This window comes from Merops nubicus, unplaced genomic scaffold, assembly GCF_000691845.1.
Source record: "Merops nubicus isolate BGI_N331 unplaced genomic scaffold, ASM69184v1 scaffold22966, whole genome shotgun sequence".
NCBI lineage: Eukaryota > Metazoa > Chordata > Aves > Coraciiformes > Meropidae > Merops > Merops nubicus.
Genome location: NW_008614993.1, coordinates 137,229 through 163,830, shown reverse-complemented (window position 1 = coordinate 163,830; position 26,602 = coordinate 137,229). Strand labels below are relative to the sequence as shown.

The following is a 26,602-nucleotide window of genomic DNA, read 5'->3' as shown; positions in this document are numbered from 1 at the left end:
GTCTTGTACCACACTGGAATTCATTCTGACAAGGCTTTATATAGCATTTATTTACACTCATATTGTACTTTAAGGAAGAAGTGGTAATGCTGACTCCTCTTTGAATGGAAGTAACAAAAGGTAATGCTAATTGCTCTGTTTCTTTCTTTGAAAAAGAAAATAAAACCAAAAAAACCCCACAACACAAAAAATAAAATAAAAGCAATCAAAAGTGGAAGCTTGTTTAATATTGCTCTACCATCATCCTGAAAGGCATAATAATTTGAGTTACACATCTGAACTGATTGGAGTTACAGAATCATATCTCCTTTTTGCATTTAACAATATATACAATATAAAATAAATACATTTACACAAATGGACATTGGTTGGAGCACACGGTATGATACACATCACAAAAATATACAGTTGATTGCTATACAGATGTGAAGCCCATCTACAGCTATAGACATGTTTGTTTTTATTTGTTGTTTTTTTTTTTTTTTTTTAACTACTGGCTATTATGCAACTCCTGGATTATTATAAGCAGTTTAATTTTTTTTTTTGTCCTTTTGCGATCTTTGCACGATAAGACTGCCATAAAATGTTTTCCTAGGCAGGTAAACAGAGACGCTTAAATAATTAAAATACAATCACCAACACCCATTTTCTCTTCTATAAGAAAAATAGCAGTTTTAATTTTTTATATCTTTTTATGTTATCATTTAAATGCAAAATAGTGGAATAAATACAACAATCTGATCTGATTGAAACAAATGTGTAACTTCTGGGAGTTACACAATCATATTGCTTTAAATAAGAAAAAATTAAAAAATGAAGCAAAAATAGAAATTAAATCGTTATGGCTAAAACATACACCCTTTGAAATTTTCCCAACACTTCACATTAAGTTAGTGGTCTTGAAAGAACTCTTCTCCAGCAAGGTTTAAGATGAACAACATTATAAAGCCCGTTCAGTTCTTTTATCTATGTTTCAGGTAATGCTTTTACAGTCTTGAGATATTTGTTCTTTTGCAGCTCCAAAAAATTATGGAAAATGAAAACTAAGGTTTGCACCGTGTGCCTTTAACACATCTCCATTTTTTGTGTGTTTTTGTATACTTCTAGTCAATTGGCTTTTGACCCTGAAGCCCAAGTTCTTTAACGTGATACAGCAAAAACAATATTTATATTATATATTTATATATATATAGTGTACTTGAACAGTAGCAACTTAAACCCTGCACAAACTTTCTGGAAAATAAACTTTTTTTTTTTTTTTGCACTCTTACATATATAAATAATCTTATAGAATCAGCACCTTTTTCCCAGGAGTTGTATTTTTTTTTTTTTTTGACATTTTTAAAAAGGGATGTGCCAATTTCTGAACTCCTATCACAGCTATAAATTTCAAGTTATTGACCATCTGAATGAATTGCTAATGATGATTTACCTAGAATCACACTACAGTCACTTCTCTACTGAGAAAACACAATCTACAATATAGTCCCATATAGCTAATGATAGATATACAGTTTTTTTTTCTTTTTTCCTAGCACGAGGCTGATGGAGCATCAGCCCATTGTTATTTTGTTTAAAGCACACAACGTAGCAATAGTTTTGGAAACTTGTCCGCACCAAAAAAGTTTTGCAACAACACAGAGCGAGTTAATAACAACATCTGCGAGATGATTGAATAAAAGCTATATTTACAGCGTTTAAAAATTAGACTTATCTATAATCTTGAAATATTCAAAGTTTTATTTCTAAGCTATACATTGGTATTCTATAATAAACTGTTACAGAAATTATCCCTTGTTTTGAAAATATTATCATTTCAGTGTGTATCTGTTCATAACGAGTATTTGTTTGGAGTTTCGATCTCTTAATTATTACTAGGAAGAACCTTATTACCGGTAAGGAATAGAATATACTACTGTAATCTCCTGAGGAATTGTACATCCAATATTGTCTCTAATTCTACCCTGTGTCTATAAGCACACACCACAAGAATCCAAACACCACAAGAAGAACAAGACAACAGTCTTTGAATGCAACATAAAAATTCAGAAAAGCACAGCAAACATGAAACATTGAAAAGCTGAACTACATTTCTTTTGTTTGTTAGGATTACAATTTTTAATTACATCTGTGTACATAGAATAAGGATGTTCACATAGTACAGGGAGCAGCTACTAACACTGGTACATTGGTATAGCGTTTGATGGAGGTTATTGTTTATTGGTTATTTAGCGACTGTAGTTTTCTGGGGGCATCTAATTGGTTTATACATTAGATTACACCTCGTAACAGTCTTGAAACTGACTGACTTTCATGCTGTGACAATACTGGTTGAAAAGCACATATACTGGTTTAGCTACTTGTTAAAGATTGCCATTTACAAAATAAAATCTAAATCAATAAATAAGGTATCGAAGTGTTAAATTCTTCAATTTGGTCAGAAGTCTACTCCTCTGATTTCTTAATTTTGCAGACGTCGGCATTTGCCTTATTGCCTCTAAGCTACTAGTGGTTCATAGGGGTTTTTTTTTCTGCGTGTGAGGTTATAATTTTGCAATCAGGCAGTATCTTGTTCATTTGCAACTGAAGCAGTTAGAAATCACGTAGCAACTATACCTTTGTATAGTCGCTGTCTCCTAACACCGTTACGGATTGGTATTTGACATGGAGTATTTATATGTTAGACTACTTGGATATACTGTAGGTGTAATCTAATCCTTTGAGTCAGTGAACATTTAGTTATAAACTGGAGCTCATGTTAAGAAACTGGATGTTTTGGACCAGACTGGCACACAACATAAATTGCATCCGTGATAATATGCACCTTCCCTTCGACTATTGCTTTAGTAAGATAAATTCCCACATTAATAAATGGCTGAAAACTGGTAAAGCTGGTACAAAAAAATCTCTGTTAGTAAGAAGAAACAAAACATTTAAAAAAATCTTCCTTCAGGATTCATTTGTCCTTCATTATTGTTCATCATTGTTCAAGCCAGCACAAAAATGCAGTATTTCTTTCTCTTTAGTATTGCATGAATGAATAAAGCTTAAACTATTCCCTGAAAAAGTTACATTGTAGCTAACCTAAGAAATATCTGGAAGACTTGAAAAAACAATTAAGGAATCAAATGGCTGTAACTGATCTAGATGGAAAATGCAATGATAAGAAGCAGCCGATGCATCGTCGCTTAGTCGTCTAATTAGAGACTGCTCCTATGAAATCTAATACTGCATTCAGTCAGTTCATCATGTTGTACTGTACTGCTAGGTACGGTGGTTCTCTCTTTGATTCCTTTGTCATTGGGGACATTATGGTTCATAATAAGTTCACTGGCATCCATATTATGGATTTCCATCCTTTGGCAGGCCTGGCTTCCATCTCTCTTCAATTAGAGACCTCTTTTAAAAAGTTCAGCAGCAAAGAAAAAAGAGGAAAGGAAAAAGGAAAGGAAAGAACAGAAAGGAAAAGAGAGAAAAGGAAAAGGAAAAGAAAAGCTGCATCAGAAAGACACAGAAGGAAAAGTTGAAAGCTGCTTCACAGTCTTGCTGCTAAATATCAGTGCAGTCATTTTTTCCTTAATTAAACACTAAGTTTCTTTGCCATTATTATCCTGTTTATTTTCCCTTTTTTTTTTTTTTTTTTTTTTTTTTTTTAAAACGTGCATGATGGGGAAGCCCATGATGCTTTAGTCAGACCTTGGCCTCCAGCATTTCCAAAAAAAGTTTGTGCATGGGGACTTTGCCTTCCAGTTTGATGTTGTAGAAATGCTGCACAGCCTTGGTGGAGGTTTGCCTCAGAAGTGGAAGAGTCATCAACATCTTGCCTGCACGACGTGGGTCTTCCATGTGCTGCCCGGCCTCATAATCTTGCAGAGCCTCATGTAAGACATCTTGAAGTTTCTGCACTGCCTCAACATCCTCTATGTGCATTGAGTCTGCAAAACAAAGGAGCAACAGGAGAGTTCAGTTTGGTGTAGCAGGAGTCAGGTAATGCTATGGCTGCACAACACTTTCACTGGTTCTGTCCATCCTCTTTCACCAAGAGGGAAGATAATTACCCTCTAATTTCTGTATTGATCTGCAGGAAAAATATCTGGAACCATTGTGAATCTACAAACGTATAATTAACTCTTGCATGAGTAATCCTTCTCCTCACCTTCCTCAAACAAGTAAAATGGTCACTCTTGCTGCTCCATAAACCATCTCCTGCAGTTACTGCTTTGAAGAAATGATAGTGCCCAGGGGCTGTATGAATTGAGATCTGCATTTTGTCTGGGAAGCAAGAACGACTGCTGTACCATGGAAAAGCTTGGTGAAATTATGTGTCAGGCTCCAAGGCTGTGGAGTTGGAAGCCATGGTCCTTCCACACTGCTCAGAGATGCTAGCAGCAGGAAGAGGACCAGGAGCACTGCACTGACAAAAGCAGGTTTGATGCAATTTCCTGATAGGCTTAGCAAATTTTTTACTCCTCAAGCACATTCAGACAGACAGGCAACTCTTAGTATGTTCCTGAACAGCTTTTGTTCTGTGAAGCTAACATCTCCTACAAGGTGTAAACCTTCTCTTCCACCCGTTCAGAGGATGGTTGATCCTGTTATTGCTGGGGTTTTGCATTTTTTCTAAATCACTCAAAGCAAGCACCTCGCCCTGTACCTTTCCAGGTGAAATGCTTTGGTGGTGTAAGTATTGAGTGACAAACCTAGAAGCAACGCATACCAGGAACTAAACTAAACTGCTACGTGACCCATAAAGATTAAAGCAATGGAAGTGTGAAATAAAAAAGGAAAGATCTAACTAAAATAACTGTAAAACCCTCAACGGCATAGATATGGAAAGAGAGTATGTCCCTGAGAAAATGCAGTTACTGGACCGTGCTGAGATGAGTTCGGATGAGTGGCCCTAATTCTCTGAGTTTTATGTAGTCATAAATGCCAAAAAAACCCTGATGTGGTCCGAAGCGAGGTGAATGCAAGTAAGGAACAACAGTCATAGGTGAAAGAGGCCACCAAAGCGCCCCTATCAGCTACCAAAATTTGGATGTCAACAGAATTACAGAGCCAATAAAATACCACATGAAAAAAATAACTGCTGCGAGGGGGTACAAGTCCTAGGCCAACAATGTGCCAGCTTAGCTCAGGGTGAAACTGGGACATGGCAATATTAAAGTACATACTTGAAAACTCTAGTTAGTACAACACTGGTCTGCACCTTAATTTTTGGCTTTGGAATACAGCTTCTGTTCCCAGACAGAATAATGACTGAGGAGCTGGGTGGTGAAGAAGCTACTTCTATAATCGTTTTCAAGCCCTGTATTAAGCAGTCTGATACCCCAGATCAGTATTTTGGCAGAGACTCATGTTTTACCCTGTTGATAATAACAACATCACATTTTCCGCGTGCTTCAAATACCTGAATTACATTCAGAGAATTAAAATGCATCTAAGATTCATTTCCTAAAAGCTGATGTGCAACTATTTCCTCAGATAATTAGGCCAGATAGTAAACACCTCTCACTTTTCAAACACAAACATGTAAATTAAACCACAAACCAGTAAGTAACAGGTTAACAGAAATGTTCCAGCATCTATTGTCAAAACAAATGTGCAAATTGAAAAGAGAGAAAAAAAAAGTTACAGCTCCTGCTCTAAAACAGACACTTAATTATATACAAGTTTGGATCATTTAGCACATTTTATTGATTCTGATGACAGTTTATCTGTTAATTACACATAATGGAGTCCTATGGGAATTTTGCATGTTTAATAATTCTGAGTCTTAGTGAATCCATGCTCTAAGAAGCGTGCAGTTAAGACATACGCTACAGGGATGTGGTACTGCACATCAAGGTGCACCGTGCCGGAAGCAGAGAAAAACAAAAATCTCTCTCTTAGGGAAAAAGAAGGCTACAACATTTTTTAAAAAGATGACAGGGAAACATTACCTCTAGCAAAATTTAGTTCTAATTAATGTGAGATCATTCCCCCAATCCATACATTTTTGATAATTTTCTAATATGGCACTTCTAATAAATAATTCTGTGTTGATAATGGATAATCCCTGAATTCTGCATCCTACAAACGGATGTAGCTGATACAGATGTGCAAACACACACATACAAACCTGACTGATGTCTTGAGCATAGTGTCCAGCCACCTGGCTTCATAGGGAATGCAAAGTCCAAACAAATTGTCATCTTTACTCCATGACTCTTCCCCAAGCCCTTGGATATTCACCGTCATGCTACGGAGCACATGACATGCTACTACAAATAATTTTTCCATAAACCACGTACAGTTTGTGCAGAAATTACACACCTTTTCCTCCTCTCCCAGATCCAGAGTGCCAGATTTGCTGGGGAACCGAACAGGAGCATTTTATCAGCAACAAATGCTTGGTGAGTCAAAAAACCGCCCTTTCTTGTGAGTTGTTTTTTACACCATACTGCATAAAGAGATAGGTGTTTCTGAAGAACCTGACTTTAAATGATTAGTTTTTAACCCTAGCAAAACTGGTCTGACTCTTCCTGGAAGCTATATTTGTAACTGCAGCCATGTCTGAGTTTGAAAATAGATGGATGAAGTCCAGGCTAACACATTTCTCATCCAGAGTTGAAACTTCCCTGGGATCTTTGGATAGCAATTTGGCCTGCAGCATTAGGAATATCTATGCTCTATGTATTTCTCACACAGAAACCGCAGGAGGAAGGAAAAGAGGCTGATAACACCCCCAAAAAACACAAGAATGGAAGGTGAATCAAAACCTGCCCTCTGACACGGCTATTACACCCCACACTCCAAAACTCTTCCAGTGTATGGACAACACCTTAAAACAAAGGATCTTATCCTCTCCTTGCCGGGGTGATTGTGTACCAGCCCTCTGGTAAATAGAGCAATTACTTACATGGAAAAGTGATGGTAGTAAGGCATTTAATGTATTTGTTGCTGTCTTTGAAATCAGTTTCGCAGCTGGGAAGAACGTGACCGGGTAGCCAGCTCTCTGCTAGCCTAATGCAAGCACTCGGCTGCCAAAGAGTGGCTCATGGAGCAGTTTAGAAAGCTCTGCCGTGGGAAACAGATTTTGTCAAAGGAAATGGGGTAAGAAAAGATAGCAGAGAGATGTGGGCACTTCGAAACAGTGATTAAGACTTCAAACTGTTCTTTTAAAATGGTGATTTAGCCTGAAAGATTTAAAAATGATTTAATAAAATTACTATGATAATTTAACTTCCCATTTACAGAAAAGATTCAAACTCATTTCAGTGTTACCCATTCCAGGGTCTGCTAATGTTTAAATGCAAGCTCACTAAATTTGGGCTATTTAATTAGACCATGATTCAGCTTGCAGATTGCTCAGGAAAATATTAATCTCTACAAAGATCCTTCTTCAAGTTTTAGCCTTGTAGTCTGGAACTTCCACTTTATTCCTGGTATTAAACAAATGTAGATCTTAATCCCTCAGGCATAAGCCTTTGAAAATAAGGAAAATGGTTGAAAATGCTGAACTAGCCAAGGGGAAAAGAGGAGGAAAAATAAAAGAAAAGAGAAATCTTTTCAGTAACTACAGACTGTCAGATGTAGAAGTGAATTCAGAGCAGGTTAACTTACTGCTGATAAACTCAGTCCTTGCTAGTAAAAGAGGGCAGTGTCAACAAGATCCACTACAATTTAAGGAAACAGAGTCTGAGTGACAATCCAGAAATAGAGAAATAGTTGCACAGACAATATGAAATTGAATTATAACTTAGGTATAAGTATTTTGAAAGTTCTTCATAAACCAAGAAAATTCCTCTTCTTTTGTTTTGGGGTTGGTTTGGGTGTTTCTAAGTGACCTTACAGACAGTCTGGATAATTTACAATTACATCCTACACAGGTAATATCCAGAGGAAATCTATATCCAGATGTAATACAATTAAAAATCAATGCCCAAATAAACAATGAAGTTAAACAGGGTAATTTGAAAGCACTGTCATTTGGAAATAAACAGGATTTGATTGTAAATGCCCTGTAAAAAAGGGATCTCAGGCTGGTGAAACTGGAGAGCCTGACAGACAAACAAGACTTGTTGATGCAGTGGGCTGCTAAGAACATGGGATTTCAGTCTAGCAGGGGCGAAAGTTGTCACTGGTCAGTGCTGCAATGGGAGAGAGTGACATCAACAAATGAGGACATCACCTCACTGAGCTCTGCTTGGAGAATCTCGTTCTATCCTTGCAAATGCTTTCTTTCACCATCACAGGACGGTAAAATAGAATTCCACTTCTGATTAACCAATTGATTGTATCATTGTGCAGAAATGGGACAAAACTAAAGCTCTCAGCCAAGAAAAACACTACAAGGTCCAAACAGAAATTCAGATTACAATCTACCTCATTTAGAATTCAAACTTCATCTCAAATGCAGCAAACAAACATCCAGCCACCCAGAAATCATTTACAACCAGACACAAAGGGTAACAACTAGGTAAAGATTAGAAAGCACCTAGACTGAGGGCAAGGGGACCTCTCAAAATGCTGTTCTGAGCTAAGTTAAAGTCTGGTATGTATGTATTTTGTATATAACTTCACTAAGAAGCAGTAGAAACCCAGGGGTCTCAAATGAAGTAGTAATTCATGTCAGAAAATTCAGGCAGCATAAAGGAAGAAATTATTATAGTGAATCAAGCAGCAGGGAGTATGCAGCAGAGAATACACACATTAAGATGCTGATATAGCACATCAGAGAGGCAAATATCAACAAGTATTTGAAAGATAGCAATCGCTGTGACGTTTGTGATTCTGTATAGCTGAGCAGTTCACAAACCCAAACTGGATATATCAGTTTAGAAAGTTGTAGGATCCTGGAAGAACTGGATGGGATGAAGAGTAGGAATAGCAGGCAAAATGGTTTTTGCTCTGTGTAAGGACAACAAAGTCCTAACGTGGATTACATCTAAGTTAAGAGGAATTTATTATCTAGATTGTATTACCAATCAAAAAAAACCCACAAAACCACAAAACCCATCATAATGTTTACTAATGAGTGAACTAGTCTCAGAATTACAGAACCACTTCCACTCCTGCTTGAAATGTATGCCAGATTTACACAGAGAAGCCCACGCTGTTTCTGTTTAATTTTTATGAGAAACACAACACAGTGACATTCTGAAAAGCATACTGCTTAAGACAGGAGCAACCCATGCAAATTGTTGACAGGAAATCAAACTAGATTCTTGGTTATCTCAACCAGAGAGAATTCCCATCCTTTTACAGTGCAGAATTGAAATTGTCCCAGATTACTCACTTTGTTCCTCCCTGTGTATGGTCAACAAAAATACTTACGTTTTGACCACCTACTTGCTCATCTTTCCTGAACAGAACTATTTGAAGTGGTCTGCATGGTTAGGCTGAGAGACAAGCACATAGACAAACAGAATACTTTCCTTTGCAAAAGAGTATGGCAAAAATAGTCTGACATCTATTCTATTGGAAACAAGCACATCAGTAGGAATATATGGTGGAAACTAAAAAGGAATAAATTAATAATTTCTCGTCTATAGTAATTATAGGCAGTGGAAACTAAAGGCTTGCACTAATTTTAGTGAACAAGATCTTAGTCTGGATTGCACTGGTTTGGCTGACTTTTAAGAAGAGGCAGGAAAACTGAGGCCTCAGAACAGCTTTTAAAGCACAGTAGAAAATCAAGATGAGTAGGAAAAGAAATTATTTCATGCAACACTCCTATTTATTTCAGGGGCTAACTGGATCAGCAATGAACTAAACCCACAGGCATAAGGTAAGTTAAAAAACACTAAACAATTGTTTTGTTATTCCTGAAATGGCTTACTTACTACTAGGAGACACAGCGAGGGCAATAGATAAAGGGATTTTACCACAATGCAGAAGAAACTGCATCCTACGAACTGGTTTGAGCACCTACTCAGTAAGGCTACTACAATTCTGGAAAAGAGAAATTTGAATTATAAAGCTGGTATAAAGTAAGATAGTAACTAAATGTTGAAAAAATGCTTTAAAATCTTCTCTACCCACTACAAGAGGTAAGTAATTGCCATAATTATGAGTGAGAGTCACTAGTTCAGTGCTGTGGAAAAGCAGGATGAGTAAGAGTCAAGACTGGCAGCTGCACTGGTGACACAGTGGTTAATACTGTTGCTTTCCTACCCAGTAAATCTGCCTGTCAGCACAGAGCTGTCCCTTGGCAGACCCAGCACAGTGCTCCCCTTACAGCCCTGCTTCACCAGCAAGGAACGTGGGGCTCTCTCCTCCTGTTGGCCACTGGGCTGGCCCCTCTTCTTCTTGCCCTTCCTGAGTCTCAGGCTGCTAACATGTAAATAGCATCTACCTATTTTATAACTAAGTGAGGAGTATCTCAAAATTACTCAGTTACTAGACCAACTACAAGAAAAAGGAAAAAAAAAAAAAAAACAAAAAAACCAACCATTAATTAACTCTACTACCATTGGCTTAATGATAGCATTAGTTAAAAAAAAAATATTTTCTCTAAGTATTGTAGATGCCATCTATTTGATTACATGAAAATTGAATATGATAAAGAAACTGTTCAGGCAACATAAAAACTCTGACTATAGTAGCAACATCCTTTTATAAAAAAAAATATTTTATGCTGTTCCACTCTTTACACAAAACTATATGAAAGAGTTAACAGATCTTGCTATTTGTATTTGTGAAAATTAACATTGGTAACACACCAATAACACACAATTATATATATAATCTCATATATGTCTATTCACAATAGATGCATTTTAATAATGAATTCTAACACCAACAAGATGACCAAATAAAATCAAATAAAAAAAAATAGCATTATTAGAAAGTAAATATAGTATGCTGTGACGTAAGATAAGCCACAGTCTACACTGGGAATAAACATATGTCCCATGAATTAAGTGATTTATAGAGTTCTACCAATTAGGTTTATTATGCTAGTATTATTTAATGGTGATAGCATAGTGATCTGAGTACACATGGTTTTGTTGGCTGGAAAGCTAAGTTGTAAGAACAAAGTAATTTTTTTTTACCAGGATAGATGATCTTATAGCTTTACTGACATCTGTGTTGATCTCTGTTACATTGTGCTAAAACGCACAAGATACTTGGTTCTCACTCCTTCAGCACAGAAAAGGTGCTTTTGGTTTGTGGGGGGTTTTGTTTGTTTGTTTTTTTTTTTTTTTTTTTTTTTTTTTTTTTGAGAGTTAAGAAGACAGACAAGGAATTGTGATGACAAGCAGAGGTCCTTTTCTCCTTCTGGTGGTACAGTCTAGACAGCTAGTATTAGCATTTTAAGATTAAATTTTCAACAGTGCATAGAGTTATACTTTTAAGTGCCTAGCATTCACATTTGGGTCAGAGTTTTCAAGATGCCAGCAACCTACTAAGCAGATACATGCGGATCAGATTTTCAAATGTGCTAATGTATTTTGACACGCTATAGTTCCTTATGTTAGGTCTTAGATGGGAACTGAGCTTCTCTTAAAAATCTGGTCTCAGTTGTGACTCCTAAGCTCTTCTGCAACGTTTGGCCTGAAGGCACAATTTAGTCCTTGCTGATTAGGTCATTTCAGAAAACTGCTCACCTGCAACTCCCTGTTTACTATTACCTAATCGATATATGAAAGCATGTTCTAATACAAAAGAGATGAGCAGATCATCTGCTCGGTGTTGGAGCGTTCACATATGCGTGCACTCACTTGTGTACACTTCAAGCATATTTTGTAAATATTTCACCTTCCCTTACACACGAGGAAGTAATTGGTACATGCATGTTTTGGAAAACATTCAAAGTTGATTTTCTGCGTGGGTAAACAAAGTGCTCATTGGCGCCAGCTCGCTTCATTTGGGCAGTGTGAGGTGGAATGCAGAGCAGTTCCATCCTGCAGCTTCAAGGTACCTACTCACTTTGGTGTAGAGAGGGTAGAGGAAGAAGGAGAGAACTCATGATGTTGACAGGACAAGGGCAACGCCGTGGTGAGAGAGACTTCTCTGGAGTTCAGGCATAAAGGCTGTATTAATTACTATCGAATCAATGCCGGTGTTTAAAAATAACTCGATAAATTCCCTATTAAGCACTACATATGAAGCGTAACTGTTGAAATCATGCCAGCACAGGCTTAAAGGTACACAGGACTGAAATGTCTATACATTTCAGTATTGTGCTTTTATAGATCTATTTAAACTTTTCAGATGCTGTATGCATTCCATTTGAAATCAGTGGCAATCTACAAGGTCGATACATCTTGCACTTCTGGAAATTTATAGAAGCGACGTGGCACTGACCAGCCCTGCAAAGTGAACATTTGGGAAGAGCTGTCAGGGAATCCCTCCGAAAAACAGCTCCTCCTCCTCTTTTTGGAAACCAAGCAGCATGATTATTTCAGATCCAGTACTGCACAAGCAGACTCTATAGGCCTGAAGAAAAGTTAGTGGTTGGGGTGTTTTAATGCTCACAATACTGATATTTGTTGGCCAAAAATAAAGCTTGTGGTATTTACCCAAACAAAATACAATCAATATGAAGACAATCTACAATTTCTGTTTCCTGCTTCTATATACCAGCAGAGAAAGTATTATGACACTATATCATAAATCACTAACACAGAGAGCTAAGAAACCATCTTTGGCTACTGTTTACAGTAGAGCTAACCTGGGAATCTTCCTAGATAGTGTAGATATGGCAAAAATGTCTGAAACACCTAAGATTTCTTACTATGCTTCATCTGTTCTCTCTACAGCTATAAAAAGGCTAATAAAATTTAAACCGGCAAAATAAATTGTGGAAGTTTTGTGAGAAAGCAGATGTAGCAACAAAAGAAATTAAAATGTGAATTGCTAATTGATTGATTTTTATAATGGCTTTTTTTTTTTTTTTTTACATATAGCTGTATTTAGATTAATCAAGTTCATAGTATGTGAAAAAAAGCTATTTCTGTATTTAACTATAAAAGAAGATAAACCCTTTAATTTTACCTGCATTTGTAAATTAAAACACTAGGGGTCTGATATCCTTCAATGGGCTGTAATTCTGCAGGTGCTAATTTACACCTACAAGTTAGTGTAGCTACAGCTGACAGAAGTTTGTATCTGCTGCATGTACAACCTGAAGCTGAGAAGTTGAATGTCAAAACATTCAGCTGAAAGGGAAGTCAAATGGCTGGGCTGCTTTCTGACTCCTCTTGGCAACAGTTTCATTTTAAAACAGCCGTTTTGTTTCTTGTAAGATGAGGGAAGGAAACGTTTTCACTTAAATGTGCTCTGAAATTTAGCATGCTGGATTGTATTTCTCTCTGATATTACCCTGCTTGTAATTCCTGGTGAAGTTACTGAAGCTACAGATGATTTTGATACACTCTATGCACAATGTATGGCTAAACTTTTTTTGGCAGCGGTATCTTTTATTATCATTAAAACACTGCATGTCTTTGGGGGGAAGAAGCAAAAAAGGGTGTGAGTGGTATTTAACGCTATATCCTTCTATTCTAGCTCCTTATCATTTTTATCAAGTAAACTACAGAAATTCAGTCCAATTCAGTCTTTGAATTAAAAAATCAAAACAAATGCAAAAAACCTTCTCAAATTAGACTCCTATTTCCAGACAACTTTCTTGCTCTATTCGTCAAGCGTGAGTAATTTTGACAAAATCCTTCTTGTAGCTGCAAAGCATCCTCAACTGGTCAAAAATTATAAATAAATCTTCAATTAAAAATAATTTTCATCTTTGAGAGGCATTCCAGCATTTATTTTTTTTTCTGGGAAAAAGATAATACTCTAACACTAAGGACAGAGTTAGTGGGGTGGAGAATATTTTACAAAGAAACTAATAAGCATTTTGGCTTTGCATGTTTTTGAATTATATTTCCAATTAAAAATGCAGAGTGCTAAATCACATTACAAAGACAAATAGGAAAGTACAACTTCATTGTTGAAAACAATTTCCCTCCTATCAATCTGAGGATTCACGCATCAATATTGTAGATGAACTGTTAATTACAAAATCAATTAAAAAATTATTTCTAAAAACAGTCACGCGCCCTGGCTCTCAGGGGGGCAATTTGGGCAGAAGGTCTCATCTCACTAGGACCGCGCCAAATCACAAGTCGTCATCCACAAGTAAGCAAAAGCAATCTGGTTTTTCATTTTTCAGCGCGGCTGAGCCCAGCCTGAGATTGATCGTCACATATGGCCCCAGAAAACAAACTGTCAATACCTTGAATGCTGCAGAATTTGAACAAATAGCCGTCCGCCCATTCAAGCCACTCATTGCATCCCATTTAACAGATTTTATTGACAGTTTCCTTCTTGTAATTAAAGGGAAAACTACTGGCCAGCAACCAAGATAAAGTTCAAAGATAGGGTCAAAACAAAAGCAGATGGAGGGGCACGGTGTGACTGTCAATGGAACATAGCATCAGAGCATGTTATTGACACACAGGTATCTAATGATCAGCACGTCATTAAAGAGGGATCTATCGTGAACTTTATGCAAATGCTAAAAGGGACTTAAGACCACAATAAAGCATTAAGGAGACACAAAAGGAAAAACAACAAAGCACAAACGATTTTTACTTATCTGACAGTATTCACTGCTTCAGCACTTTTAAATTCAAATGCCAGGAAAAAATAATTCTTCCTGAGATTTTTAACCCTTGCTGCACAGGTAATAATTTTTGCAGAAGCATTCTCATAAACACAGAGGATCCATAAGGGAAGGTGTGGTCCTTGCAAGATTAAGTAAGAATTTCCTCCCTCCTCCTATATCCTAAATACACCCTATAAAATACGTATGTCAGCAGCTGTCTTTAAAGGGAATATGTATACACCATATTCTCATTCACCCTTTCATTTTAATTGCAATGATTACACTTGTCTGGATCATGGAATTGATTTAGGAGAACAGCATCTATATTCATTTGAAGGGATCTTTGCCTGTAAAATACTCTCAAAATCATACAGTGGAGCATTCTCCACAGCCTTAGGAACACATGTCATAATATACTTAGAACCACAAAGTTTTTCCTACTTGGAACTGCTTTTCTTGTGGCCTTTTAGACTAAGGTCTGATTAGCAACTTCTTATTCTAAACCCCTGTTTAAAACAAGCATGAAGAAAGTCTTATGGAGAAAAAAAAAAACAAAAGTGACATATTAAAAATGTAGCAACTATCTTGCCACTCTGCCAACCTGAATTAGCAAGTGCTATAGCTTTGAGGGTGACAAACTCTTCTTTCTCCAGCTTCATGCTCTTGTACTTCTTTACCAGCTGCAGTATGGCATTGTTAAGGTCAAGAAGGCCTGCCAGTTTGGATTGGTCTTCATCCATAATATAATCTTCGGCATATACGAGCTCATCCTCAAAAGAAAGTGACCGGTATACAACACCGAGAATCAAAATCTCCATCCAAGCACTCTGCAGAAGGCTCATCTGGTCAGCTAGAGACAAAGTGGAGAATCCTGAAAAAGAAAAAAAAAAGAGAGGAAAAATATTAAGCATGTTTAGATTTGTCAGAAATCTGCTCCTCTTTTTGTATTATTTTTATATACTTTGTGATAAAACATGTACATACTCTATTATTCTCCCTTCTGCTTTTGTGCCTCTCCTCCCCATCCTACTAGGGGAAAGAAAACCAATAGAAAATCAAACGTTTACTGACCAACACACAAAGTTATAAACAAGTTTGAATTTCTAGGCTATTTCTCTAAGAATCATATGAATTTGGGCAGTATAGCAGTGACAGCCTGTAATTTGTATGATGTCCTCTTTGTTCTGGAATACTCATGCTTAGTTCTAAAACCTGATGCTGTGAAACAGGGATCTCATGGCCCTGTTCATCATTACCATAAACTAAGAAGGGTAATTTAGGAGAAAAAACAAACAAACAAAACAAGAAACAAAGAAACAAAAAAAAAAACCCTTTTTTTTTTTTAAACAGAAGATTTGATGTTTTAATAGAAATAAGCTGATTATAACAAAGAGGAAAATTCTCTTTGAACTTTAACCTCAGTGGAAAGAGAAGTAACACCGCACCCTTCTCAGAAAATATGCTAATTATTTCTGTAATGGCTCCCATCTCTACCACACTTGTTGAAATAACAGGGTGGCATAATAAAGTGGCAGCTGAATAGCAGCCACACCATCCTTTTAGTGAGGGCAACCAAAAATTTAATAAATGCCTCTTAATGAATTTAACTTCTGTCTCCTTTCCCCCCCCCCGCCCCCGCCGTCTTTCCTAATAGGATCGCTAAGGGCAAAAGTCTTTACTGTTTTACCTTTTCAGACTCTTGTTTACAGTACCGGTTAATTTATTATATCAAACTGCTAATATCCCAATCACATTAGGAGCTAGAAAACAATATGGGAGAGGAAGTGATTTTCCTGGCCTGTTGGTGAAATGCAGTAGTTTGCCAGTTGGCACCATCAACCACAAGTACTTAATAAAATCATCAAAGGGGATTAGTCAAGCTTTTCTTAAAGGGTCTTAAGACATGTCTGAGGCTTTCATTTAGTTGTTTATGGAGCTGCTTACATGTCCTTTGACAGGGTTCCCGCTGTAAGAACATTCTTTTTGGCGCTCAATCACGCTTAAATGCATTTTTCTGTTTTGAAAGTCGAGAGTTACAGTCAAGCAGGAATATATCATAAACTAGCAAATCTGCAAGGCATCTAGTCCAAACAGGATTTTCTCTATAAGCACTAAGCAGCAAAACTAATACAATAAAAAAGAAAACCCCACATCCAAACCACCAGGCATCCATAAAAAATGAAACATAAAACTGGTTGCATGCTCTCTCTCATTTTTCTCTCCCTCCTTATTTGTTTTCATTTTCTCTTACTGTCTTTTCAGTCCTGTGATAGAACTGTAGCTCTCTGCCTTCAGAAAAAAAAAAAAAAACAAAAAAACAACTGAGCCAACAACGACAGGAAACCCTTGAAGAGGTGACAATGGAAAATAACACATCTGCGATTAAAATAAATAAGAGGGAAATGGAGAAGAAATAATCATCTGAAAGGTTATAGGGAGGAATTCATGATTTCAATTAGCTTCAACATTTCTGCTCCTCCACGGTCTTTCAAGAACCAGTTTTTCTGCGGTAGCAGATGGACAGAGAACGTAGCCTGCAGCACCGTCCTGTGACAGCCCCATTCTCCCTCCCAGACACTGCTGTTAGTAAATAGATTTACACATTCTCCAATCTCCACACATCTTTCTGCCGAATAATTAAAAGCAGGATGATTAGTTTATTGAGTGGAAGGAGGAACTTTTTTATTGAGGTCCATCCACGATTTTATCAGGGCCAGCACTTTTACGGTTGTCATGAGGGTGCAGGCATCCAATTTTTCTTATCTGCCTGATTAATACAAACGCTGTTTCAGGACGCATTAATTAACAGATACAAATCTACGTTCTCATGGAAGGATCAATACAGAGAAGAAAAGAGGCATCAATGTGAATTTAGTGCTGATGATGGAGAAGGCACTCTATTGACATTTACGTGCATAGAAACTTTAAAGTTGCAGTGGAGCCCTTTTGTCCCTGTGATTTACAAATTAACAATTTTTCAGGTATAACAATGTTTCACACACTTCTGAAGAGTTTAATTAAGCAAAGAGCAATAAAGTCAGTTTTGATTAAAAAAAGTTTAACCTGGAATTTCTATTTTTTTTTTTTTCTGAAAAGTCCCAACTTGGTTCTTTTATTAACTTATCTATTTTAGTACAGATTTGGTTTTTTTTTTTTTGTTTGGTTTTGTTTTGTTTTTAAATAAATACTGCTATGTTTCGATGACATTTATTGTGTGCCATAGTCAAAGGAAATCACATACGCCCTGTGAGGGAGGGGGGAAATGGGATATTGCCTATAATTTATTGTACTGAACTCTTGAAAAACTTGCAGCCTGGTGCAGCAAATATACTAATTGTTTTTATATGACAAATTAAAAAAATAAAAATAGGGTTTTTTTACATTATAGTAAAACCGGCAAATGTAAACCACACTGTTCTGCTCACCAATAATAAATCAAATAAACATGATTATTTTCTTCTTAATAGAAGTAACTTTCCCTTCTGAAAGCCTGCTCAGTCATAGCATGTTTTAACTTTTAAAGACATCCCCCATGGGGATGTAAAGCTGAATCAAGTTGTAATTAACCTGGTTTGGTTTTGTTTTGATTTTCCAGAATATGTGAAAGCATCCAGCACATCTCTTGTATCACACCACTGCCCTTTTAATAGCTGTTCAGCAAGTCACAGTTAGAAGAACAGATTACACAGGCATATGTATTTACATACAGAGATTTATTTTTAATGGCTTGGAGGAGGTTATACTTACTTCATGCCAAACTGTGCTCTGGTTCTCTGAGCCTTTGTTTATGAATCTCCTACATCAGCCACATTCTGTGACAAGTGGACATTTTCAATCTTTAAATTTAACCATTTTTTTTACAGTCTGCAAACTGGACAAAATGCACTTCCAGCTTTCTGGGCCAATGGTAGCCTCCCCAGTTACTACTGTAAGCTCTTTGAAAACCACCCTGAAGTGCTGTATGATGGTGTGGTTTTGAACTTTGTCCATGCATTGTGTGGGTCCTTAATCCTTCAGAGTCCTGCAGGTTAGTCTTTTAAATGTATCACTGCATAATGGCTTTTTAAAATACAGCGTTGTGTACCTTTTCCCCTCTTTGCATGTACCGTATTGGTGACAACTTTGATCTCTCTCCATCTCCCTCCTCAAGTCAATGCCATTTAATGTATCTCAGGCATTTGCTAGCAGAATGACACTGTACCTTGACCTGCAGTTAAATAGCATGTTTATCTGCAATACAGCACACTCCAAATAAACCAGATGACAGTTTGCAATAACGTCATTTGGAAGGATTGAAAGGCTTCTCAAGAGTCAGGTACCCCTGAGGTAAGAAGCTTGAAGGAAGCATGTTTTGTGCCAACCCTCCTGCCATCTTCTACTAGACGCTCATGTGTTTGACAATGATGCCATGGGCACTTGTCAAGATTTTTTTTTTCTCTTTTTGCCTAGCAAACTGATGCACTTTGCAGTCAACTTACAAAAAAGGCTAAGCATTTGAAAGTGTGAAGGGCAAAAAATATCTGACGGCTAGTCTTCAAAAATACACTTTCATTTCAGAAAGCATAAATGTTTATTTCCTGAGCTGAGTGTTGACAGAAATAGGCTGCAGCGCAGGCATATGAATTTAACCCCTGGTAGGCATTCTTTTCAGCGCGGTTTTTATGTGGCTGAATGCAAGCATTGTAAATCTACAGGGTGTCTCGTAATATCAGTTAACAATAGCTTTGATTTGCTGGTTACAGATTTTCTTCCTTTTTTTTTTTCCCCCCCCTTTCTTTCTCTTCCTTTCAGGAACTGTAGTGTTTCTTCAGCTAAAAATAGATACTTTTCTACAAACAGCGTATCACACTCAAATTGTAATTATGCCGTAATGACTCACTGAGATCACCGAGTGTGGATTGAGAAAAGGTTGATTGAGCAACTGAACATATGCTTGTCTTTTTTTTTTTTTTTTTCCCTTTCACATACCAATAAACGCAAAGGAAGCAGAAATAAATAGGTAAAAAGGCCTTAGCATTTTTATTATAGGAACAACCGGTGTCAAACCGACCGCGCTCGGTGGCTCTCTAAGCCAGCTCCAAACACAACTCACTGTTTAAACCCCAGATCTTTTCAAACATCAGCACAGCCACTACTTGCTCTCTATTTCACATTGCACACAGCTCCATGCTAAGCAGGGTAAATCTTTTATATTCCTGAAGACCCTTTCCTCTACTTCATTAAGATGGACTTCATGGACACTAAGTCACTAGGGGCTAGAGTGAAGCAGCTGCAGATGGTCAAGTGCCAAGTAAGATCTGTGCCTTGTGCACAGCATTCTGAGGCCTATGGGACAAAAAAAATACAGTGCCTGGACTTATCCCTACCATGATTTTCAGCCTTAAACATTCCATGTGACGCCTAAATCAGGCTACTTGGACTCAAATCCTAGTTTATTTCGCTTTGCGGGGAATGGACTTCCCTTCTTCTCTGTTAGATGTTAGAAGTCCAAATATTTGATTAAACCAGGTGTGAAATTTCAGGCAAATCTGGGAGTTGCTCACTTTTTTAATTTATTTTACCATCTGGTTTTGTGATTTTGGGTTTTATGCGTAAAACATTCCTCCTGCTTGCTCTGTTTCGGACTTCAAATATCTTAATTTACATTTTGTTTAATCAAAGCTGTGCTTGAAAATGACATGTTCACTAGTGTGTTGCAGATTCAATCTATTTACACAGTCGAAATATCAGTTGGATTTTTAAATTATTTACACTTAATTTTGATAGATTAACTTCCTTCTAAATGTTTTATGGGTACTGATGTTTCCAGTGCCATTTCAAAAATGATGTATAGTCACCACTGTCAAAAGAACAAACATTGTAAGCATTGTTTTTAAAAAAAAAAAAACTTTTCTTTCAGCACAGATTACTTGATTTAGAGAGTGTGTGGGCTCATGGTTGGATTGCAAAGAGTGGGCCAAAGGCTTATCCTTGCTGGACAGAAGTGAATATAAAGAAACTCCACTTCATTTCAATATCAGACTCAAGTCCAGTGTGCTCTCAGATGTACAGCTGTCACTCTGCTCTCCTCTCCCTCCCTGGCACGCACTCAGCGCTTGCCCAGATCCATTGTACAACTTCAGCTGGCTTCCAGGGATGTAAACAAAGGCCAGGGAAATTTCAGCAGTGAAATTCCTGCTAGGGCTACATAATGTTTTCTAGACATGATCACAGTATTTGCTGAAGGAAACCTTCACAGCCCGACTGCCACTTACTATTATTCTCTCAGAAATGTAAGGAAGGGGATGGCATGATTAATTTTTTTAGGGTACTTCTAGTGCTGAATCTCCCACATAGATCTGAATTAAGAGATCCTTTCTATTTATTTATTTATTTATTAAAAACTGCATTTCAAAATACTCTCTAGTCTAAAAATGTATCAGGGCCCACAAACATTTCAGCTGTTATGAAAACCATTAAACAGAAGGAGAGTGCTCTCACTAATCAGCAAACATATTTCACAGATTATGGATGAAATTTGGTGAAAGCTGGAACAGAGACAGATACAACTCATTATGCCAGGGTGAACCCATTATTTCATTTTTTTTTCCTTCCTCTTCCACTCTCCCCCCCCCCATCCATTTGCTCACAGAGTCTCTGGTTAAAGGCGTATTAACTACTGCACGTGATACCATAGCAAGCTGGAATTTAAGTATGACTGAGGATGTTCATGTGAAAGGTGTCCGCTCGTGAAACAAAAACCACTGGTATTTGCCCAGACTCGAAAATCACAAATCAAGTCCCAAAGCACAAAATACAGCCGACCAGAAACGCAGCCAAAGGCTCAACTTAATGCTGTGTTGGAATCAGCTGCCGAGCTATTTAGAAGTGATGTGCTACAATTAAAGTTACGTTTAGAAATCAGTTTCATCCAACAACTTTGGCACAGTAAAACCATCGCCGCCTTTTCCGAGCAACGCTTTGCTACGTAGCATCTCCTTCTGCCCCTGTAGCAGAGCACTGCAAAAGCAGCACCGGGGCTGTGCTGTGAGCAGAGCTCTCTGCTACGAGTTGTGACTGCCATCTGTTAGCTGTGTGACCGTGGGAGAGGGAAGATAAGCTTGCGCGCGCGGAGGTACCCAAGAATTACTGTGACTCCAGTACAAAAAGCAGAACGCATTCCGAGAGCATTGGGATGTCTTCAGCCGAGCCTGGGCACTTTTTCAGCTTTTATTTAAGTGTGTTTGGATTCCTAACACCCGCTGCCCACGTTCTTATAAAAAATACATATCTTTTTATATTTTATAACACTGAAAAATGCCCACGATAAGCACTTTTTCACTAACACCTACCAGTAAGACAGGAAATGCCACACAGAGCACTAAGAAACCTGGGGCTTTTATCACAACGCTACTTTCATCTCCCTGAAAAAACAGCAGAGAGATGGCACGGCTATAAAAACGCATTCACACTGCATGTCCCTCTCAATCCATTACGAACAATGGATTCTCACTAAGCAAATATTCACTTGTCAGAAGTATTTGCAACACTGGATTCATTCAGCAGGACTAAGTAAGTGAAGTTCACAGCAATTTGAAAGCAGCAAATTAGACATTTACAAACAGTGAAGATGCTGCTTGTCTAGCATGACCTTTCACTCAAGCTATACAAAAAGGTGTTAATATAATTTAAAAACCAGTTAGAAATATTCCTGATTTGTCTTTTACCTTGTGAAACCTTGTATGGTAACACTAAACAGGAGTAATTTAAGCTCGTAATTTCTTCCCAGGGTAAGATGCATACAGTGAGATGTAACTCACTATAATTCAAATTGATTTCAGTATTTAAATCAGAGAAAACATCCAAAATAACCACCCAAATATTTCTAAGCAGCTACTTTTAATTTTCTTTTTATTTCTAGTTACAGCAGAAGTTCTTTTGAGCTGCTTCTTTAGCAATAGTAATGGAAAAGAGCTGGAAAACATAACTAATTAAGAATGTCTCCCTGACTTCACATAACCACCTTTAGTTGCTAATACTCTGAAGTGAAACATCAAGGGTGAAAAAAACTGCTTCAGGACAGATTTGGTAAGACCTCCACGTATGGAGTACTTTATAATGGCATTTCCAGAAACATGTGGTTTGGAATACTGTACTCTTTATTGCCATTAATTTTCATTTCATACCTTATTCTTTCAGTATTCAACACGAAAAAGGAAAATATAATAGATTTAAGCAGATTAATACATGATTTTCTCTTCAGGCTGGCTTTACCACTGGAACTTCCACAACTTTAAATGCCTTTACTCCAAACTCATACCAACCTTGTATTAAGAGGAAGCCAGGCCAAACACTTGTATTTTGATTTGTCACTAGATGCTTTGAGAGCAGAGGAAGACCTGATAAGTAATAAACTGCTTTCTTTTCCTCTTTTTCTTTTTCCTTTTCCTTTTCCTTTTCTTTTTCTTTTTCCTTTCCTTTTTCTTTTCCTTTTCCTTTTTCTTGTTTTTAAATGCTAGAGAGCCTGCACTCTCTCTGTATTACCTTTTCTGTAGTGAGGTTCTGTATTCTAAGATACAGACAATGAAGAAGTTTCTAAGTTCGGACTAGCAGTCCAACATGGCCCAGTGTAGCTGCAGGTTTCCTTAAGGTCAGCAAAATGAACTTTTAGATTCGCGAGGGTGATCTTTGTAATGCACTACATATGTGATCTGATCTGCTTATTTGAAGTTAACTCTTGCAGTTCTTTGAATTGTAACCTTTGAAAATGGTATGGTTAGACTATGGGGTTTTTTTTGTCTTCTTAGTGAAGATAGATGACATGGCGTGGTGTGCTCCCAAAACCCATCTTTGCACCTAGACTTAAAAAGTAGATGTGGGGTACAGCATTTTGTAATAAATCTCCTTTTTAAAATCTCTGGCATATTTTGAGGTATCACCTGTGTGCCCAACATTTGCATAGAAGAAAATGGAGCAGGATTGTATTTATAACCCTGATCATTTTCTTTCATTAAGCCTATACAAAAAAAAGGCTAATCGTATTTTCAACATAAATATTGATTTCACACAAATTTTCCTTCAATCTGTTGTGGACATATGTATTTGAGTACAAGTATGGTAAAGCCAGATTTGTGGGTGAAAAAATAAAAAACACATTCTGTCATTAGTAAAGTCACTGTAGATGAAAAACAACAAGTATCATGAATAGGGATGAATCTCTCTCAAAATCCAATCCAGAAATTCGTAACACAGCTCAGCAAAGAGCGGTCAGCACAATATGTGCATATCCTGTGCATCATATGCTTTACCTAGATCCTTCAAAGAACTCAGGTAGCAGAAATAAAACTACAATCACACATAATTAAACAGTCAACTCTTTTCTGTATTTTTTACTAAACTGAACAAAAATAATAATAAAAAACCCACCACTAAATTGAGAAGGGAACCTAACTAAGCTAATAACAACAGTGATTGTTAGTTGAGGTCTGCTCACTTCAATCTTTGTACATATTAGCCTCCTAACAATTCCACTCACAGACTAGGAATATACAAAAATTGAGAGTTCAACCTTCTCCAGCTCGGCATACATGAGGCTTCGAAACCAACTTTGTTGGACTATAAAGTATCAGTTTGGGGTTTTATACACAGAAAGGAGGGGTGTTTCTTGTGCATTTAAAACGCACTGCCTTTTATTAGTAACCTCTACGAGTCTGCTTTGAGAGTGCTTTTCCTCCAAGAGTGCCAGGTCACTGCTGTTTGGCTTTTGCTCCCCGGGGGCAGCCGCCAGTCATTTCCTCACTGAGAGCTGTGCCAAGCCCTGCTCCCTCCATCTTTCTTTCTGTCAGGCAAAGTCAGGTTTCCAGGACTTCCCCAATCATGTTAATAATATGAATCCAAAACTGGAACGTATTAGCATAAGGAGACAACCATGCTCACTACCCAATCAAGGTATCTAGGTTAACCCTGTCTGTGCTGATTTAGTTAAAATCCCCTTCTGTAGCCAAACAACGAACTTCAGGTTGCAACACTTTGGGTAAATACACCCTTTCACCCTCTGGCAGGAAAATGACAGCTCAGAACACTGTCCTACACATCTTCCTTCTTCTTCCCAGTTTTTAAAACTTTTCTGCTGGCTAGCTGATTTTCTTAATGTGCTGCAGATGCTCAAAAATCCAAACGATGTTTACAGTCACCCTGGTTTGTGGGAAGAGAGTAACACGTATTATCCTACATCACTGTAAAATTTTTAGTTTATCTAGCTGAGTGTATATGTACCATTAAGATTATCTCTGGAGGCTGTGTCTTAAGTCTACAACAGTCCACACACAGGGAAAAAAAAAAAAAAAGAGAGAGAGAAAAAAGAAAGAAAAAAAAAAAAAAAAGGAAGCTGCCTGATTCTAATACACCTAATTAGCCATCGGCAGACTCTTAATTGCATACATTAGGATGATTCCATAGTGGAGATTAATTCTAAATATACCCAAGCAGCTGGTTAAGATGCCATGGATTACAGTGTGGACTGTACTTTTCCACTTAATTAGATATCAAAATTAAGCAGCAACAAGCATTTTGACATAACGGGGATCAAGCCGCCACTTGGCATCCCAGAGCTGCACTAAAGTGACCGCTAAACAGAGCCGCACAGATGGAGAGATATTAAATGCCGCACTGGAAAGTAATTTCAAATAATAAAATATCAATATTTACATTTTAATTACCCCTACTGAGAGCCGCTCTGTCATTTTCACTATTGCCGACGCAGCAAGGGGTAGTGGAATGACATTGCGGCTCTGACTGCAATGACTATTTTGTTTCCATTAAAGAATGACAAGTGTTTTAGAGGCAGTGACACCCAGTGTGTGAACAAGAATGACAGCAGATCAGAAAATTCCTATTAAGGGAATAAATGACTCAACAAGAGAATTTACTTCAAGCGGCCGGCTCCTCCTTGAAACACATAATCCGCTCTAAATTTTCTGCAGAAAGTTTATTATTGGAGTTGCCTCGCGGAAACCTGAGCTTCATGTAAAATACTTAGACAGATAGGACCTTAAACAATGACCACTCAATTTAAAAAACAGTAACAATCAGTGCTCATCCTATCTAAGAGTTCTATCAAGAGTTTGTATGAATCAAAATAGTCTGGGGGAGAAAAAAGGCACACAGTGAAAAGGAGATTCCTTCCCATAAGACCTGAAAGTTTTGACAGTGTGTGGAGAATGCCAGGATTATTTTTGCCATCTTTTGGTCAGTTTTACTACCATTGGCACAGTGAGTACTCCACACCCCATCTGGATCACAATTTGCTGGCCTTCAGAATTACACCCAGCGACTGATCACAACAGGTAACATGCACATGCACAGGTTCAGGCTTCCTGTTTCTCCCTGCATATTCCTTGCACATATTTAAATACTTTTTCTTTCAGTATGTACATCAGAAACCCATGAAACACCTTTGCAGCACCTTAGGAATTTAATTACTTCTGATCAGGTCTGAGGTTAATCTCATGGAAAATAATATATTACATCTGACATGCTGCATTTACAAAGAAGAAAAGGAAGGAAGAAAAATATCAAAACAGTAAAGGAAAAAAAAAAAAAAGGCTTCCTTGGGGATGTCTGTCAAACTGCAGAGATCTTCAAAGAATTTCAATGGCCTCAGACATGAGAAAGTGTGAGGGAGAAAATCCTTGGTCAGTACACCCCAATACGCAGCTAAGTGACCCTCCTCCTCCTAAGTCATGGCATGCATTTATTTAATAATGTGCAGAGCTCAACTTCTATAAATGTGACAAATGGCTAGAACAGAACACGGCGGAAAAAAGGCATGAAAATTTTTACAGAACAGAAAAGGAACAGCTTTATAGCAGTGACTACTGCAGGAATTTTAGAACCAGCTTTGACATTAAGAATTAGCAGTGAAGTACAAAAATGTTACTCTGACATTAGCTACTTAACTAGTTGATCTTCTTTTTCTTGTCTTTTTTTTCTTCACTTCTTTTTCCTTCCTTTTTTTTTTTTTTTTTTTTT

The 26,602-nt window shown here is 37.4% G+C and overlaps 1 protein-coding gene across 5 annotated transcripts in view; it reads right to left on the bottom strand.

Annotated features, from left to right (window-relative positions):
* Positions 1–3,124: 3,124 nt before the first annotated feature.
* Positions 3,125–26,602, bottom strand: part of ESRRG (estrogen-related receptor gamma) — a 130,717-nt gene continuing 107,239 nt past the window's right edge. For all 5 annotated transcript variants that reach the window (XM_008942404.1, XM_008942401.1, XM_008942400.1 and 2 more), the window contains 2 exons: positions 15,195–15,464; positions 3,125–3,935 (listed from right to left, as the gene is read on the bottom strand). In XM_008942404.1, the coding sequence (XP_008940652.1) occupies positions 3,691–3,935; positions 15,195–15,464 (515 nt within the window). In that variant the 3' untranslated portion in view covers positions 3,125–3,690. The remainder of the gene's footprint in view (positions 3,936–15,194; positions 15,465–26,602) is intronic.